The sequence below is a fragment of the Limanda limanda genome, chromosome 19 (genome assembly GCF_963576545.1).
Source record: "Limanda limanda chromosome 19, fLimLim1.1, whole genome shotgun sequence".
Lineage (NCBI taxonomy): Eukaryota > Metazoa > Chordata > Actinopteri > Pleuronectiformes > Pleuronectidae > Limanda > Limanda limanda.
In genome coordinates this window covers 7,308,825-7,326,794 of record NC_083654.1, presented here as the reverse complement: position 1 = coordinate 7,326,794, position 17,970 = coordinate 7,308,825, and the positions used below count along the sequence as shown (strand labels likewise).

Below are 17,970 nucleotides of genomic sequence, written 5' to 3'. Positions count from 1 at the left end.
GTAGAATGAGTGGTGATTCGATGAGGAGCCTACAATCAAAACGATGCAGTTCAAGAAATGATGCATTTCAAGGCAGGACACTACATGCATTTTTTTTTTTGTACTTAATTAATTTAGCTTCCATGTCTTCTTCTTACACTCTAATGGAAAGAAAACGTCAAAAAACAACACCATTTAGTTGGTGTTTGTTTTACCCAGGGTAAAGACACAAGTTCACTATATATGTTTTTTGTCTTTAGGCTAAGTAGCTGTACACCTGAGGCACTGGCAGCTTAGTTCATCAGCACTCAGCTCCACACAAGCAAAGAAAAAACAGTGCAACTGGAACAGGAGCTGGGAGGTGCTGCCTGTGTGACATGACTGATGACTGTGTGCTCACTAGTGCACCTTCACTAGCCTCACGATTCAGCAGTCAACGATTCGAATGCACAACAATGCATCTTGATGCCGCTCAATGTATTAATCGCGTGAAAAAGTCTGGAGTTACTGTTTTCATACTTTGAGGGTCCCTACTGACCCCCTTCAAAAACCTAAAAGAGGACTATCATAGCCTCTCGACTCAATAAGGCAACACACTAAACATTTTGCAATTGCTGCTGCCACTTAGATGGCTGAGAGACTCCAGTTTTCTTTAAATACCCCTCCACATAATCACACTCACCTGAGAGGAGAGAGAGAGTGAGGAAAAGGAGGAGGAAACAACAAAAGCACGTAACAAAAGGACAAAATGCAGTGACACCGTATTATTTAACCTTAAAAACAGTGGATCTAATGATCAAACAGATTGCATTTTGTTCTCTTCAACCCTTTGAACAGAATTTGAAAATTGAATGTCATTGAATAGGTGTCAGATAAAACGTCATATCCTGCAGACTTGCACACACAGTGATGTGTGAATGAATCAAGAGATATATATATATATATATGTTTTAGGAAACATAAGAAACATGGTAAAATTACATTTAAAATACTTTTTTTTAAAGACTTTTACTGAACTTGCTTCTCTGATGTGTATCAGTAGTCTGTTCCACAACTTGGGAACATAATTTACAAAAGCTGCGTCTCCAATTTTCTTTCAGCTGTTGTTGGGACCCTCTAATAGACTTGCTGCAGATGATCTCAGTATTCTATAGGGAATATAACGAACAGAGTTATATTTCTTATATCTTCTTGGGTGAGGAGTCACAGATGCTAACAATGAAAGGTTTCATAGCCTTGTGCCAGTAGATACAAAAATATTAATAAAAATTTCCAAAAAGCGAAACTGTCAGACATTTGTAACACTTATGATGAATAATTAATACAAGCAGAAATTTTAAGTATCTTCCAATGTCATTGAATGGTTGTATTAGAATATCTTGTTACAGAGACACATTTTAATATCATTGCTCATGTCACTGATACTCTATCTCTCTGCAATAAGAAGTAGAGCTCAGTGAATACTGACTTTCAAAAAAAATGAAGCAGTACGAAAAAATTATTTAATTTATATTTCATGATACAACACAAAATCAATCATCTGTGTTTTAAATGGCAAACAACTGATCATGTGAGGACCAACCAACAGTCCAGAGAGAGGCATGAAGTGTGTGTGTGTGTGTGTGTGTGTGTGTCTACACACAGTTCTTCAGGGAGAATCCGGACACGACATTATTCAATTTATTAACTTTGGGAGGAGTAGGTGCTGTGATGACACTCTTGAGATAACAGCGGCGCCTGGGACACAATATCAAAAACAAGATTAAACACCATGTAGACAACACTAGATAGTTGTTATGATAGGAAGTTAACAAGTCCACTGAGGAGCAGGGCCAAACCTCAACCACACCTGCAATCACCTGTCAAGACTAAATTAACTTGATCAACTCATCATGCTCTGTTTTTCTTTCCTTCCCTTCATCATCCTTCCCTCATCCCTTCATCCCCTCTTTCCTTCCTCTCCTATCTTCACCTCAACCCCTTCCCTCAATGTCCATTCATTATTTCCTCAACATCCAATTCAGCAGCTTCCATTTGAACCTTTTAATTACATATTGTTGGGGCGTGGTTCTTTCTTGTGAATATCAAATTAAATGTTACATGATTTCTCTGTGTGAACTGAATTCCAGGTACAAGAATTTGTTGACATGAATGAGCACTATACCTGAAATCAGGGTTGGAGTAGGATTCATTGAAATAGGTGTAGAACTGGCAAAGAGGATCTGTAGTACAGGTCCTCTGACACGTGTCTGGATCATCCATCAACTCAAAGCAAGGTCAGAACCTTGGAAACTGACTCCTTCATGAGACACTTGAAGCCAACCTGTCAGCACAGAGGGACAGGTTCAGACTCCCCCTGCTGGCCAAAGCACACACACACTACTCTAACAAGTATTACATAATGACCAAATGTAAGTGTCACCTATCCACAGGATTAATGATACATTTCTTCATAAATGAGTGTTAAAACGGTTCAGAGCCAGTGTCAGTGGTTTGTGATGGTCAACAAACACTGTGTCCAGTCTCAGTGTTTTGTGATACATACTGCCATTCACCTGGCAGGAGTGCACCGGTATCCTAGATGTGACTCCCACTTTGGCTCTGGTCCCCATTTAAGATGGATGTCCCTTCAAATAACATTGGAAGTTATCACTGCATGAAAAAATAATCAATAGAAATATGTCTCAGATTAGAGAAAACCAAGAAGATTAACATATTTAGCTGAATTTGCAGAGCCATACGCTCAACCCCCTATAGGACCGTAAAGAAACTGTCACAGGAAAACAAATAAGGTGATATATATATACACAATATATACTATATACATTGACTATACACTTTCTAATGTTGAATGTATTTCTGTTGGCCACATGAGAAGTTAAAGTTTATTTAAGTGCTTAGTTCACACTACCTGGTATAAGAGAAATATGTACAGCTTGGTTTATCAGTGCACAGAGCCTGACAGTGTTCAGCAGAGGCGGCAGGCAGCTTGTCAAACTATAAAAACACACAGGTAATATAACAAGAAGACATATTGTAAAAGACCTGATGTTGTGCTTCCACCTGTGCATACCTGGTTCAAAGAATTGAGGTACTTGCAGTTTGTGGGAAAATCCAGATACTGCTCCAAGCTCTCTCTTTATAACAGGAGTCCTCGGTACCGACCAGCTGTGTATAAGGTGACATTTGTATCTGGGAAAGAACAAAGAAACAACACCATCATTTAAAGTTAGAACCTGCGACGTCACTCCACCCTCCTGACGCCAGAGATCCACTTGCTTTCTCATTGGCAGGATTCACTGAAGTCACTCATCACAAGGGAAATTACTCAGCCTCTGAAGTCACACAATGTCTGTTGCTCTAACCTTATTTTCACCTTTATAAATTCAGTGTTTATTTTTGAACTATTTAAACAATTTATGTTATTGCGTTTGTGTTGTAAGGGCAGAGAAAAGCCTACCTGCACTAATCCCATAGGGGGAGGTAACTTTGGGGTGAAGCTATAAGACACGGGGTTAGAGAGACAATACCAGAGAAGAAGTGCGGCCCGTGGCTATGCTATGTCAGTGTGCAGTGGATAATAAACAAACGTAAAGAAACCATGGTGTGGTCGTTAGGATATTACAATTGAGGTAGCAGTGGAAGTTCCTGCAGAGAGAAGCATGCATCCCTTATCTATACAGTTGAGGGTTGGATGGGGTTAGCTGGAGCTGATGCCAGCATCACATTCACACCTATGGACAATTTAATCAAACCCCAATCTGTATGTTTTTAGGACTGTGGGAGGAAGCCAGAGTACTAAGAGAAATACTGACAGGAGAGGAGAACATCAGAGGTCGACCATGTTTCCGCTGGGGTCTGATCCCTGGAAATTCACATTCTCGATTAACTCTTGAGCGCATTCTGAACAAATGGGAAAAACAAACAAACACAATTAAATGTACACACAAATACAGATTAAACAGATTTGACTACACATGATATGTGGTAAAAAAAAAAAGAAAGCCTATTAAAACTGTGGCCAGAATCTCGTCAAGTAGTGTATGTGTTACCTTGACTAACGCAGAGGCTGCAGAGAGAGAGCAGACACAGTAAAATCAAACTGGTTCCCATCTTTTTGTTTTCGCCACAGAGGAGAATAAAATCACTGAAACTGATTATTTAAGCTAAAAACAGTGGATCCAAAGATTAAACTGATTGCATTTTGTTCCCTTCAGCCTTTGAAAATTGAATGTCGTTAAGGATAAAACATCATATCCTGGAGACCTGCAGACAGAGAGATGTGTGAATGAATCACAAAATATATGTTTTTAAGAAACTTAAGAAAATGGTAAAATTACATTTACATACCCTGATGTGTATCAGTAGTCTACTCAATGACTTGGGAACATAATTTACAAAAACTGCGACTTTCAGCTGTTGTTGGGAACCTCTAATAGACTTTCTGCAGATGATCTGAGTGTTCCAGAGGGAATATAACTAACAGAGTTATATTTCTTACATCTTCTTGGGTTAGGAGTCACAGATGCTAACAATGAAAGGTTGCCTAGCCTTGTGCCAGAAGATACAAAAATATTAATAAAAATGTCCAAAAAGCAAAACTGTCAGACATATGCAACATTTATGATTAATAATTAATACAAGCAGAAATTTTAAGTATCTTCAAATGTCATTGAATGGTTGTTTAAGAATATCTTGTTGGAGAGACACATTTTAATATCATTGCTCATCTCACTGATACTCTATCTCTCTGCAATAAGAAGTAGAGCTCAGTGAATACTAACTTTCAAAAATGAAGCAGTATGAAAACGTATTTAATTTATATTTCATGATACAACACAAAATCAAGCATCTGTGTTTTAAATGGCAAACAACTGATCATGTGAGGACCAACCAACAGTCCAGAGAGAGGCATGAAGTGCGTGTGTGTGTCTGTGTGTGTGTGTGTGTGTCTGTGTGTGTGTGTGTCTATACACAGTTCTTTAGAATCCGGTTACAACATTATTCAATTTATTAACTTTGGGAGGAGCAGGTGCTGTGATGACACTCTTGAGATAACAGCGGCGCCTGGGACACAAAATAAACTAACAAGATTTAACACCATATAGACAACACTAGATAGTTGTTATGATAGGAAGATAACAAGTCCACTGAGGAGCAGGGACAAACCTCAACCACACCTGCAATCACCTGTCAAGACTAAATTTACTTGATCAAACTATCATGCTCTGTTTTTCTTTCATTCCCTTCATCATCCTTCCCTCATCCCTTCATCCCCTCTTTCCTTCCTCCCTATCTTCACCTCAACCCCTTCCCTCAATGTCCATTCATTATTTCCTCACCATTCATTTCATCAGTTTCCATTTGAACCTTTTAATCACATATTGTTGGGGCGTGGTTCTTTCTTGTGAATATCAAGTTAAATGTTACATGATTTCTCTGTGTGAACTGAATTCCTGGTTCATGAATTTGTTGATATGAATGAACAATGTACCCAAAATAAGGGTTGGAGTAGGATTCATGGAAGTAGGTGTAGAACAGGCAAAAAGGATCTGTAGTACAGGTCCTCTGACACGTGTCTGGATCATCCATCGACTCAGAGCGAAGGTCAAAACCTTGGAAACTGATTTCTTCATGAGTCACTTGAAGCCAACCTGTCAGCAGAGAGGGACTGAGTCAGACCCCCCTGCTGGCCAAAGCACACACATACTACTCTAACAAGTATTACATAATGACCAAATGTAAGTGTCACCTATCCACAGGATTAATGATACATTTCTTCATAAATGAGTGTTAAAACGGTTCAGAGCCGGTGTCAGTGGTTTGTGATGGTCAACAAACACTGTGTCCAGTCTCAGTGTTTTGTGATACATACTGCCATTCACCTGGCAGGAGTGCACCGGTATCCTAGATGTGACTCCCACTTTGGCTCTGGTCCCCATTAAAGATGGATGTCCCTTCAAATAACATTGGAAGTTATCACTGCATGAAAAAATAATCAATAGAAATACGTCTCAGATTAGAGAAAACCAAGCAGATAAACATATTTAGCTGAATTTGCAGAGCCATAATCTCAACCTCCTATAGGACCGTATAGAAACTGTCCCAGGAAAACAAATAAGGTGATATATATATAACAATATACACAGTGACTATACACTTTCTAATGTTGAATGTATTTCTGTTTGCCACATGAGAAGTTAAAGTTTCTATCATTGCTCATCTCACTCATACTTTATCTCTCTGCAATAAGAAGAGCTCAGTGAAAACTGACTTTCAAACAAATGAAGCAGGATGAAAACTTATTTAATTTAGTTTTCATGTAACAAAAAACAAAAATCATCTGTGTTTTAAATTGCAAACAACTGATCATGTGAGGACTCTCTATACACAGTTCTCTAGAACCCGGACACGACATTATTATATGTATTAACTTGGGGAGGTTCAGGTGCTGTGATGACACTCTTGAGATAACAGCGGCGCCTGGGACACAATATCAAAAAATAAGATTTAACACCATGTAGACAACTCTAGATAGTTGATATAATAGGAAGAAGTCTACTTAGGAGCAGGGCCAAACCTCAACCACACCTGCAATCACCTGTCAAGACTAAATTTACTTGATCAAACTATCATGCTCTGTTTTTCTTTCATGGATTAAAATTTGACTTTTGTTTGAAGGCACTTTAAAAACCTGTGTAAAATGATGTTTAAGTTAATCCAATAAAAAGCTTTACATAACACAGCACGTTCCTGTGCAGGGACGTGAACACACATTTTGGGGAGCAAGGGCTAAAGTGAGGAAAAAGTTAAATATAGTATCAAATCTCTGACTAGCTTCAGAATTTATTTTAATACACTCACATAATTGTTAATTACTCAACAGTGGTAGAATAAATAAGGATTAGACAAGGAGCCTACAATCAAAATTATGGATTCTAAGGCAGGACACTCCAGACTAAACAACAGGATGTTTCTGAACGGTAAGTTACACCGTCCTCATGTTTAGTCAAGTTTTAGCAGGACAGTCGGCCAATGTAGGAGTAACGTCCCGAGTTACAGTACGGAGTCTCTCAGCCCCACCCAGCAAGAAGAGTGCGATTTCATGATGACATCATACGGAGAGGAAGTACGAAACGCGACGTTTCAATAACATATTTCTTAGAATGGTCTGAGTGAAAAAGCTCAGAGTGATTGTTTTCATACATTGAGGGTCCTTACTGACCCCCTTCAAATATCAAAAAGATTATCAGAGACCCCCCACAACTCACAAGGAAAAGGAAACACACAATAAACACTTCCACGAGTGCTGCTGCCACTCAGATGGCAGAGAGACTCTCCAGCTTTCCTTAAATACCCCTCCACATAACCACACTCATCACACTCACCTCAGAGGAGAGAGATAGAGTGAGGAAAAGGAGGAGGAAACAACTAAAGCAAGTTACACAAGGACAAAATTACACTGAATTATTTGAACTAACAACAGTGGATCCAAAGATCAGACTGATTGCATTTTGTTCTCTTCAACCTCTGAATAGAATTTGTAATTTGAATGTCATTGAATAAGTGTCAGAGAGAAGATCATATCCTGCAGACATGCATATAATGAGAAGTGAGACTGAATCACTAAATATATGTTTTTAAGAAACATAAGAAAAAGCTAAAATTACATTAAAAAATACTTTTGAAACTTTTTTCATTGAACTTGCTTCTTTGATGTCTATCAGTTGTCTGTTCGACAACTTTGGAGCAAGATTTACAAAAGCTGCATCTCCTATTTTCTTTCAGCTGTTGTTGGGAACCTATAATAGACTTGTCTTGTTGAAGAGACACATGTCAATACCATTGCTCATCTCACTCATACTTGATCTCTCTGCAAAAAGAAGTAGAGCTCTGTGAATACTGACTCTCAAATAAATGAAGCAGGATGAAAACTTATTTCATTGAAAGTTTTATTTATCATGTTACAACACAAAAACAATCATCTGCATTTTAAATGACAAAGAACTGATCATGTGAGGACAAGCCAACAATCCAAAGTGAGGCATGAAGTGTGGCTGTGAAGACAGATGTGGCGTTCCAGCCTGAATGAGGATAAGGAACGTGTGTATGTGTGTGTGTGTGTCTCTACACACAGTTCTTCAGGGAGAATCCAGAAACGAGATTCTTATATTTTTTCACTTCGGGAGGAGCAGGTGCTGTGATGACACGCTTGAGATAACAACGGCGCCTTGGACACAAAATCAAAAAACAATATTAAACACAATGTAGACAACACAAGATAGTTGATCTGATAGAAAGTCCACTGATGAGCAGGGCCAAACCTCAACAACACCTGCAATCACCTGTCAAGACTAAATTAACTTGATCAACCCATCATGCTCTGTTTATCTTTACTTCCCTCCATCAATCATTACACATATCCCTTCATCTTCCTTCCCTCATCCCTTCATCCTCTCTTTCCTTCCTCCCTCATCTCCTATATTCACCTCAACCACTTCCCTCAATATCCATTGATTTTTCCTCAACATCCAATTTATCAATATCCATTCAAACCTTTCAATCACATATTGTTGGGGCCTGGTCCTTTCTAGTGAAGATCAAGTTAAATGTTACATGATTTCTCTGTGTGAACTGAATTCCTGGTTCATGATTTTGTGGACATGAATGAGCTCTGTACCTGAAATCAGGGTTGGAGTAGGATTTATTGAAGTAGGTGTAGAACTGGCAAAGAGGATCTGTAGTACAGGTCCTCTGACACGTGTCTGGATCATCCATCAACTCAGAGCGAAAGTCAGAACCTTCGAAACTGACTCCTCCATGAGACACTTGAAGCCAACCTGTCAGCAGAGAGGGACAGAGTCAGACTCCCCCTGCTGGCCAAAGCACAGACGTACTACTCTAACAAGTATTACATAATAACCAGATGTAAGTGTCACCTACTTACACATATTGGGTGAATAATACATTTCTTCATAAACGTGTGTATAAAACAGTTCAAAGCCAGTGTGTGTGGTTTGTGATGGTCCGCACACAGTGTGTCCAGTGTCAGTGTTGGTTTCTGATACATACTGTCATCCATCTGGCAGAAGTGCACCGGTATCCCAGATGTGAATCCCACTTTGGCTCTTGTCACCATTGCATCTCGATTTCCCTTCAAGTAACATTGGAAGTTATCACTGCATAAAAAATAAGTTTAGACAGTTAAGACAAAACCAAGAAGATTAACATATTTAGCTGAATTTGCAGAACCAAATGTTCAACCCCTATATGATCGTCAAGATATTGTCCCAGGAACAACAAATAAGGTGATATATATATATATATATATATATATATATATATATATATATATATATATACACAGTATATAGACCATATATACAGTTACTTTACACTTTCTAATGTTGCATGTATTTCTGTTTGCCACATGAGAAGTTAAAGTTTATTTAAGTTCTTGTTTCACACTACCTGTTATAAGAGAAATATGTACAGCGTGGTCTATCACTGCAAAGAGCCTGACAGTGTTCAGCAGAGGCGGCAGGCAGCTTGTCAATGTCGTGTCCTGGGATGTCAGTGTTTAAGAGAAGCTTTCCTTGGCAAACTGTAAAACACACAGGTAACCTACCAAGAAAACATATTGTAAAAGACCTCCCGCAGAATGTTGTGCTTCCACCTGTGCATACCTGGTCCAAAGTATTGAGTTATTTGCAGTTTGTGGGAGAATCCTGATACTGCTCCAACCTCTCTCTTTATAACAGGAATCCTCGGTACCGACCAGCTGTGTTTAAGGTGACATTTGTATCTGGGAAAGAACAGAGATGTTAAAATGTTATGTTAGAACCTGCGACGTCACTCCACCCTCCTGAAGGCAGAGATCCTCCCTTCTCATTGGATTGATTCACTGAATTCACTCATCACAAGGAAAACTAATCAGCCTGTGAAGTCACACAATGTCTGTTGCTCTTATGGTATATTCTAAGCAGCAGAGGTGTTGATGATAGGCAAGGAAGAATTCTCCATGGACCCAGTACTTGCCTGTATAGTAAAGTGTATTCCAAAGAAGTTACACTTGTGAGGAGTTAACTGTCCCTGTCAGTGTGTGCTTTCTGTCCCTTTGATGCAATTCTTCTAACCACATTCTTTCATTCACACTCGTATCAGTCTTAGTGCTGTGTTACTATAGTTCCTTCACATGAAGTTCATATTAGGACTACTCAGATCAGTTCCATTGTCCAAATCTTATATTTTTTCAGAGACAGATAGTGGATGGCGAGCCGCTGTTGTTGCTGCTGAATTCTATCTTATTAAAAGTGTGAGCATCACACTTGCACACGTTATCTGCCATTACTCAGGTCAACAGATGTTTTTCTCCTTCAAATACCAGTTATAATAACATACCATGCATCATCAAAATATTATTTAGTTTATTTAATTCTAATAATATCTTTAAAGTTCTCAATAGTTTATTATTCATTCACGGCTGTATTAATAACTCGACAGTCCTTTTTGAAAAGCAATATAACTGCATGACTCCCTGTTGGCACACAGCACATGTGCTGCCCGACACCGCACAGTGTCACTCCCAGTGAGGAAAAACAGATATGTTTTTTTTTATTTACACCAGCCCTTAGTCTAGATTTTGGCATACTTGATACAAGCATATTTGCATTCTCTAGACAATGCAACCAATTTCCTCTCTCTGTTTATCAAAATTATCATTATCCATTATTTAAAGTCCAAAATGTCAAATTAAACTGAATTTGTTCCCAAATTAAACCCCTAACTAAGTATTGTAGAATTTAATGAAAACCAAATGAAACAAAAAAGTTCAAGCGGTAAAAGATTTTTTTAGAACTGCAGACATATCCAATGTAGCTGGATCAAGCAAGCAATTTCGTCCCCCCCACAATGTGACCCACAATAGAGTGCTCATCACAGTGAAAATCTCCCTCACGTTTCTACGACCCCCTCTTTGCTCCTTACAGGGGAGAGGAGAGACCGCCACACACACACCAGGAAGGTGGGGGCGAGTGGAACGTCCCCCCTTGCTCCCCCTTTTCTGAACACATGCGATCTTTCTCTCAGGGGAGCCGAGGAGAGGTCTGAAGAAAAACTCTATTCTATCGTTTTTTATTCTCGTTCAGTGATTTTTTGCTTAATTTAACCAAAAATCATATACTTCCCAATTTAAACTCTGACTTGTTCAATAGTCAAAGTTCCTTTTAAAGGGGACATATTATGCCCATTTTACCACATTTGATATGGTTCCTTGGGGTCTTAATGAAATGTCTGTAACATATTTTGGTCAAAATACCACAAGGATCATTTAAAACAGCACCCTTTTTACCCTGTCTAATACAGCCCTCCTCAGATTGACCTGTTTTGAGTGCCCCCCCTCCCTCCCTCCTTCACGAGATACAAGCGCCCCGATTTTTAGCTATCCATTACCTCTGTAGAATTATGGCTACTGGAGACGAAGATACAATCTTGCAACCATATCGTTTTGAACCAGTCAGGTGGGCCGAAGCCTGGCTCCGGGGAGAGACGGCCCGGCTCCACAGCCCCGGTTAGCTCGCGAGCTAATGCTAGCCCAGCTCCCAGGCTAGCGTAAGCTGGCGAGTTAACCGGGCCGCGAGAGCCCCAGCGCAGCCCCGCAGTGGGAGCTGGAGCTGTTAGCTTGTGTGCTCCGTGGTGACGGAGCTCAACCCGGAGCTCGCCATCATCGCCATCATCTCCCCGGTGAGATGATGGTGACCCCCCACCATCATCACTGAGGTTATCTTGACCACTGATAAACTCTGCCTCCAGATCAGGCACCTGTTTAAATGAGGAATATTTCAATTGAATGAAACATTACGTTAACCAGTTATACCTTATGTCTGAAAGTCTGAAGGCGTCATTTACAAAAGTAAAGAACCGACAGTGAGGGTCCTGCGTGCAGACCCTGTGACACTCTTCATCACTGGAGGTGAATAACGATTTGTAGTCTGCCCCCAGGAAGTCCACATTCTTGTACAGCTGAGACCGACAAGGTTGTTCTGCCCAGGTGAGAAGACAAAGAGAGTTAAGGAGAGCGTGCCCATACATCACAAATATATAAATTGTTTTTTAAAACAATGTAAAATGTTTGTGAGCTTACCCAGCTCTGAGGGGCAGTTTTTGAGAGAAAAGCCCGAAGTGACACCCTGTAGTGGAGTCCGGACTTTGGGCTTTAGAGAGGGAGTGGACTTGAGGTAGCAGTAGAAGTTCCTGCATAGAGTGGCATGCATCCATTATCTATAACAGGGGTCTTCAACGTTTTTCAGGCCAAGGACCACCAAACTGGTGATAAGATGGAGCAGGGACCCCCTACTACATAAATTGTATAAAATTGTGTTTTATATTAAACTGGTCCTCGTGCCATGTATAAACATAGCTACCCTGTTATTGTGCATTCAATACTAAACATGTGCAACGTACAGGGTGGCCATGCCACTGCCATTTCTAAACATACATCTTACATACAACACTGAGCTATTAAAGTAATTCACAGATTCATGTTTTTATTTTAAACATACATGTAGAAGAGACAGTGAATCCTCAAGCCATCTGTGGATGGCACACATACTCCCAAATTTGTGAGATGTCGGACCCTGATGGGAAGCACACAACTTATCTAATCTTGGACGGATGAAGGTTGTCAGGCAGAGGGTCGAATCAGCCTCACAATATGTTGGATGCATTAAACATATTGTCTAATCAACCAAAAATGTTGCGACCCCCCTGCAGTACCTCCACGGACCCCATGGGGTCACGGACCCCCTGTTGAAGACCTCTGATCTATAACATTAAGGGTTGGATGGCATTAGCTTGAGCTGATGGCAGCATCACATTCACACCTATGGCAGTTAAATCTAAACAGCCGAGATGATGATAATGATGAAAAGGGAATTCTTCGTGGACCCTCGACTTTTTGTTTCTCGTATTTCACATATTCATCATTAAAACATTACAGGGCTTCAATGGATTGTATCATGAGTTATGTGATGCGTCAGTGTTAGATACCTGTTATCTCTGGTCCAGTCTTGTCGAACAAAGGTAAAGAAGAGACAGGAGGGGTGCTCAGTGCACAGCTGCTGACAGTGCCTTGCATCCGGAGAGTAGAGAAAAGTTATATCTGATCCCGGGAAATCCACATTCTCGATTAACTCTTGAGCGCATTCTGAAGAAATGGGAAAAGCAAACATAAACCCAATGAAATGTTCGCATAAACACAGATTAAACAGATTTGACTACACATGATATGTGGTTAAAAAGGCTTTCAAAACTGTGGCCACAGTCTCGTAAAGTAGTGTATGTGTTACCTTGACTAAAACAGAGGCTGCAGATAGAGAGCAGACCCAGTAAAATCCAACAGGTTCCCATCTTCTTGATTTTGCCACAGAGGAAAATAAGATCACTGAAACACAACTGCAGTAGAAGGAGGCGTCTCTGCAACTGCACAGAGGCCAAGGGGCCGTTGAAACATTTATACATCCGATCTATTTGCACAACTAAGTGTTGACACAATCATTGGCTGGTTGACAATGATACAGCCCTCTTAATGAAAAATTGTGGAGGTGAGGCAGCTGGGAGAGCACCTTCACCTTCACCACAGACGATCAATCAGCACAACTGAGAGCTGTAGATGATTGATCTCACGGAAGAGGACTCAGAACAATATTGTATCATATACCTTCATATTTTAAAGTCCTATTTGCAGGGAATGCATGATTTACCACAAGCTCTTCATAGATAAATTTAAATGGACTTTGGTGTAAAGGCACTTTAAAAATCTGTGTAAAACACATTTTTAAGTTAATCCCATGAAAAGCTTTACACATTTTGGGGAGCATGGGCTAAAGTGAGAAAAAGTGAAAGATAGTATCACATCTAGCCTAACAATTTATTTCAATAACCTCTGACTTACATCATTGTTAAATTCTCAACAGTAGTAGAATGAGTGGTGATTCGATGAGGAGCCTACAATCAAAACGATGCAGTTCAAGAAATGATGCATTTCAAGGCAGGACACTACATGCATTTTTTTTTTTGTACTTAATTAATTTAGCTTCCATGTCTTCTTCTTACACTCTAATGGAAAGAAAACGTCAAAAAACAACACCATTTAGTTGGTGTTTGTTTTACCCAGGGTAAAGACACAAGTTCACTATATATGTTTTTTGTCTTTAGGCTAAGTAGCTGTACACCTGAGGCACTGGCAGCTTAGTTCATCAGCACTCAGCTCCACACAAGCAAAGAAAAAACAGTGCAACTGGAACAGGAGCTGGGAGGTGCTGCCTGTGTGACATGACTGATGACTGTGTGCTCACTAGTGCACCTTCACTAGCCTCACGATTCAGCAGTCAACGATTCGAATGCACAACAATGCATCTTGATGCCGCTCAATGTATTAATCGCGTGAAAAAGTCTGGAGTTACTGTTTTCATACTTTGAGGGTCCCTACTGACCCCCTTCAAAAACCTAAAAGAGGACTATCATAGCCTCTCGACTCAATAAGGCAACACACTAAACATTTTGCAATTGCTGCTGCCACTTAGATGGCTGAGAGACTCCAGTTTTCTTTAAATACCCCTCCACATAATCACACTCACCTGAGAGGAGAGAGAGAGTGAGGAAAAGGAGGAGGAAACAACAAAAGCACGTAACAAAAGGACAAAATGCAGTGACACCGTATTATTTAACCTTAAAAACAGTGGATCTAATGATCAAACAGATTGCATTTTGTTCTCTTCAACCCTTTGAACAGAATTTGAAAATTGAATGTCATTGAATAGGTGTCAGATAAAACGTCATATCCTGCAGACTTGCACACACAGTGATGTGTGAATGAATCAAGAGATATATATATATATATATGTTTTAGGAAACATAAGAAACATGGTAAAATTACATTTAAAATACTTTTTTTTAAAGACTTTTACTGAACTTGCTTCTCTGATGTGTATCAGTAGTCTGTTCCACAACTTGGGAACATAATTTACAAAAGCTGCGTCTCCAATTTTCTTTCAGCTGTTGTTGGGACCCTCTAATAGACTTGCTGCAGATGATCTCAGTATTCTATAGGGAATATAACGAACAGAGTTATATTTCTTATATCTTCTTGGGTGAGGAGTCACAGATGCTAACAATGAAAGGTTTCATAGCCTTGTGCCAGTAGATACAAAAATATTAATAAAAATTTCCAAAAAGCGAAACTGTCAGACATTTGTAACACTTATGATGAATAATTAATACAAGCAGAAATTTTAAGTATCTTCCAATGTCATTGAATGGTTGTATTAGAATATCTTGTTACAGAGACACATTTTAATATCATTGCTCATGTCACTGATACTCTATCTCTCTGCAATAAGAAGTAGAGCTCAGTGAATACTGACTTTCAAAAAAAATGAAGCAGTACGAAAAAATTATTTAATTTATATTTCATGATACAACACAAAATCAATCATCTGTGTTTTAAATGGCAAACAACTGATCATGTGAGGACCAACCAACAGTCCAGAGAGAGGCATGAAGTGTGTGTGTGTGTGTGTGTGTGTGTGTGTGTGTGTGTGTGTGTGTGTGTGTGTGTGTGTGTGTGTCTACACACAGTTCTTCAGGGAGAATCCGGACACGACATTATTCAATTTATTAACTTTGGGAGGAGCAGATGCTGTGATGACACTCTTGAGATAACAGCGGCGCCTGGGACACAATATCAAAAACAAGATTAAACACCATGTAGACAACACTAGATAGTTGTTATGATAGGAAGTTAACAAGTCCACTGAGGAGCAGGGCCAAACCTCAACCACACCTGCAATCACCTGTCAAGACTAAATTAACTTGATCAACCCATTATGCTCTGTTTTTATTTCCTTCCCTTCATCATCCTTCCCTCATCCCTTCATCCCCTCTTTCCTTCCTCTCCTATCTTCACCTCAACCCCTTCCCTCAATGTCCATTCATTATTTCCTCAACATCCAATTCATCAGCTTCCATTTGAACCTTTTAATTACATATTGTTGGGGCGTGTTCTTTCTTGTGAATATCAAATTAAATGTTACATGATTTCTCTGTGTGAACTGAATTCCAGGTACAAGAATTTGTTGACATGAATGAGCAATGTACCCGAAATAAGGGTTGGAGTAGGATTCATGGAAGTAGGTGTAGAACAGGCAAAAAGGATCTGTAGTACAGGTCCTCTGACACGTGTCTGGATCATCCATCGACTCAGAGCGATGGTCAAAACCTTGGAAACTGATTTCTTCATGAGTCACTTGAAGCCAACCTGTCAGCAGAGAGGGACTGAGTCAAACTCCCCTGCTGGCCAAAGCACACACATACTACTCTAACAAGCTCTACATAATGACCAAATGTAAGTGTCACCTATCCACAGGATTAATGATACATTTCTTCATAAATGAGTGTTAAAACGGTTCAGAGCCAGTGTCAGTGGTTTGTGATGGTCAACAAACACTGTGTCCAGTCTCAGTGTTTTGTGATACATACTGCCATTCACCTGGCAGGAGTGCACCGGTATCCCAGATGTGACTCCCACTTTGGCTCTGGTCCCCATTAAAGATGGATGTCCCTTCAAATAACATTGGAAGTTATCACTGCATGAAAAAATAATAGAAATATGTCTGAGATTAGAGAAAACCAAGCAGATTAACATATTTAGCTGAATTTGCAGAGCCATACGCTCAACCCCCTATAGGACCGTAAAGAAACTGTCCCAGGAAAACAAATAAGGTGATATATATACACAATATATACTATATACAGTGACTATACACTTTCTAATGTTGAATGTATTTCTGTTGGCCACATGAGAAGTTAAAGTTTATTTAAGTGCTTAGTTCACACTACCTGGTATAAGAGAAATATGTACAGCTTGGTTTATCAGTGCACAGAGCCTGACAGTGTTCAGCAGAGGCGGCAGGCAGCTTGTCAAACTATAAAAACACACAGGTAATATAATAAGAAGACATATTGTAAAAGACCTGATGTTGTGCTTCCACCTGTGCATACCTGGTTCAAAGAATTGAGGTATGCAGTTTGTGGGAAAATCCAGATACTGCTCCAAGCTCTCTCTTTATAACAGGAGTCCTCGGTACCGACCAGCTGTGTGTAAGGTGACATTTGTATCTGGGAAAGAACAAAGAAACAACACCATCATTTAAAGTTAGAACCTGCGACGTCACTCCACCCTCCTGACGCCAGAGATCCACTTGCTTTCTCATTGGCAGGATTCACTGAAGTCACTCATCACAAGGGAAATTACTCAGCCTCTGAAGTCACACAATGTCTGTTGCTCTAACCTTATTTTCACCTTTATAAATTCAGTGTTTATTTTTGAACTATTTAAATAATTTATGTTATTGCGTTTGTGTTGTAAGGGCAGAGAAAAGCCTACCTGCACTAATCCCATAGGGGGAGGTAACTTTGGGGTGAAGCTATAAGACACGGGGTTAGAGAGACAATACCAGAGAAGAAGTGCGGCCCGTGGCTATGCTATGTCAGTGTGCAGTGGATAATAAACAAGCGTAAAGAAACCATGGTGTGGTCGTTAGGATATTACAATTGAGGTAGCAGTGGAAGTTCCTGCAGAGAGAAGCATGCATCCCTTATCTATACAGTTGAGGGTTGGATGGGGTTAGCTGGAGCTGATGCCAGCATCACATTCACACCTATGGACAATTTAATCAAACCCCAATCTGTATGTTTTTAGGACTGTGGGAGGAAGCCAGAGTACTAAGAGAAATACTGACAGGAGAGGAGAACATCAGAGGTCGACCATGTTTCCGCTGGGGTCTGATCCCTGGAAATTCACATTCTCGATTAACTCTTGAGCGCATTCTGAACAAATGGGAAAAACAAACAAACAAACACAATTAAATGTACACACAAATACAGATTAAACAGATTTGACTACACATGATATGTGGTAAAAAAAAAAAGAAA

General features: G+C 39.8%; 1 protein-coding gene across 4 annotated transcripts; it reads right to left on the bottom strand.

The window, feature by feature from the left end:
• Window positions 1-4,980: 4,980 nt before the first annotated feature.
• Window positions 4,981-17,106, bottom strand: LOC133025702 (coagulation factor XI-like). Of its 4 annotated transcripts, XM_061092434.1 has the most exons (13): window positions 17,038-17,106; window positions 16,516-16,622; window positions 16,135-16,294; window positions 13,027-13,183; window positions 12,122-12,231; window positions 11,855-12,020; window positions 9,666-9,784; window positions 9,451-9,583; window positions 9,052-9,158; window positions 8,660-8,819; window positions 8,115-8,209; window positions 5,855-5,936; window positions 4,981-5,633 (listed from the first exon to the last, which is right to left on the bottom strand). In XM_061092434.1, the coding sequence occupies exons 3-12, from the start codon at window positions 16,274-16,276 to the stop codon at window positions 5,887-5,889; spliced, it is 1,239 nt and encodes a 412-aa protein (XP_060948417.1). In that variant the 5' UTR covers window positions 16,277-16,294; window positions 16,516-16,622; window positions 17,038-17,106; the 3' UTR covers window positions 4,981-5,633; window positions 5,855-5,886. The 4 variants fall into 4 exon arrangements, with proteins under 4 accessions (XP_060948417.1, XP_060948414.1, XP_060948415.1 ...); XM_061092431.1 differs by lacking the exons at window positions 16,135-16,294; window positions 16,516-16,622; window positions 17,038-17,106 and adding an exon at window positions 13,326-15,586; XM_061092432.1 differs by lacking the exons at window positions 16,135-16,294; window positions 16,516-16,622; window positions 17,038-17,106 and adding an exon at window positions 13,326-15,586 and having other exon boundaries at window positions 5,865-5,936.
• Between the last annotated feature and the right edge of the window lie 864 nt (window positions 17,107-17,970).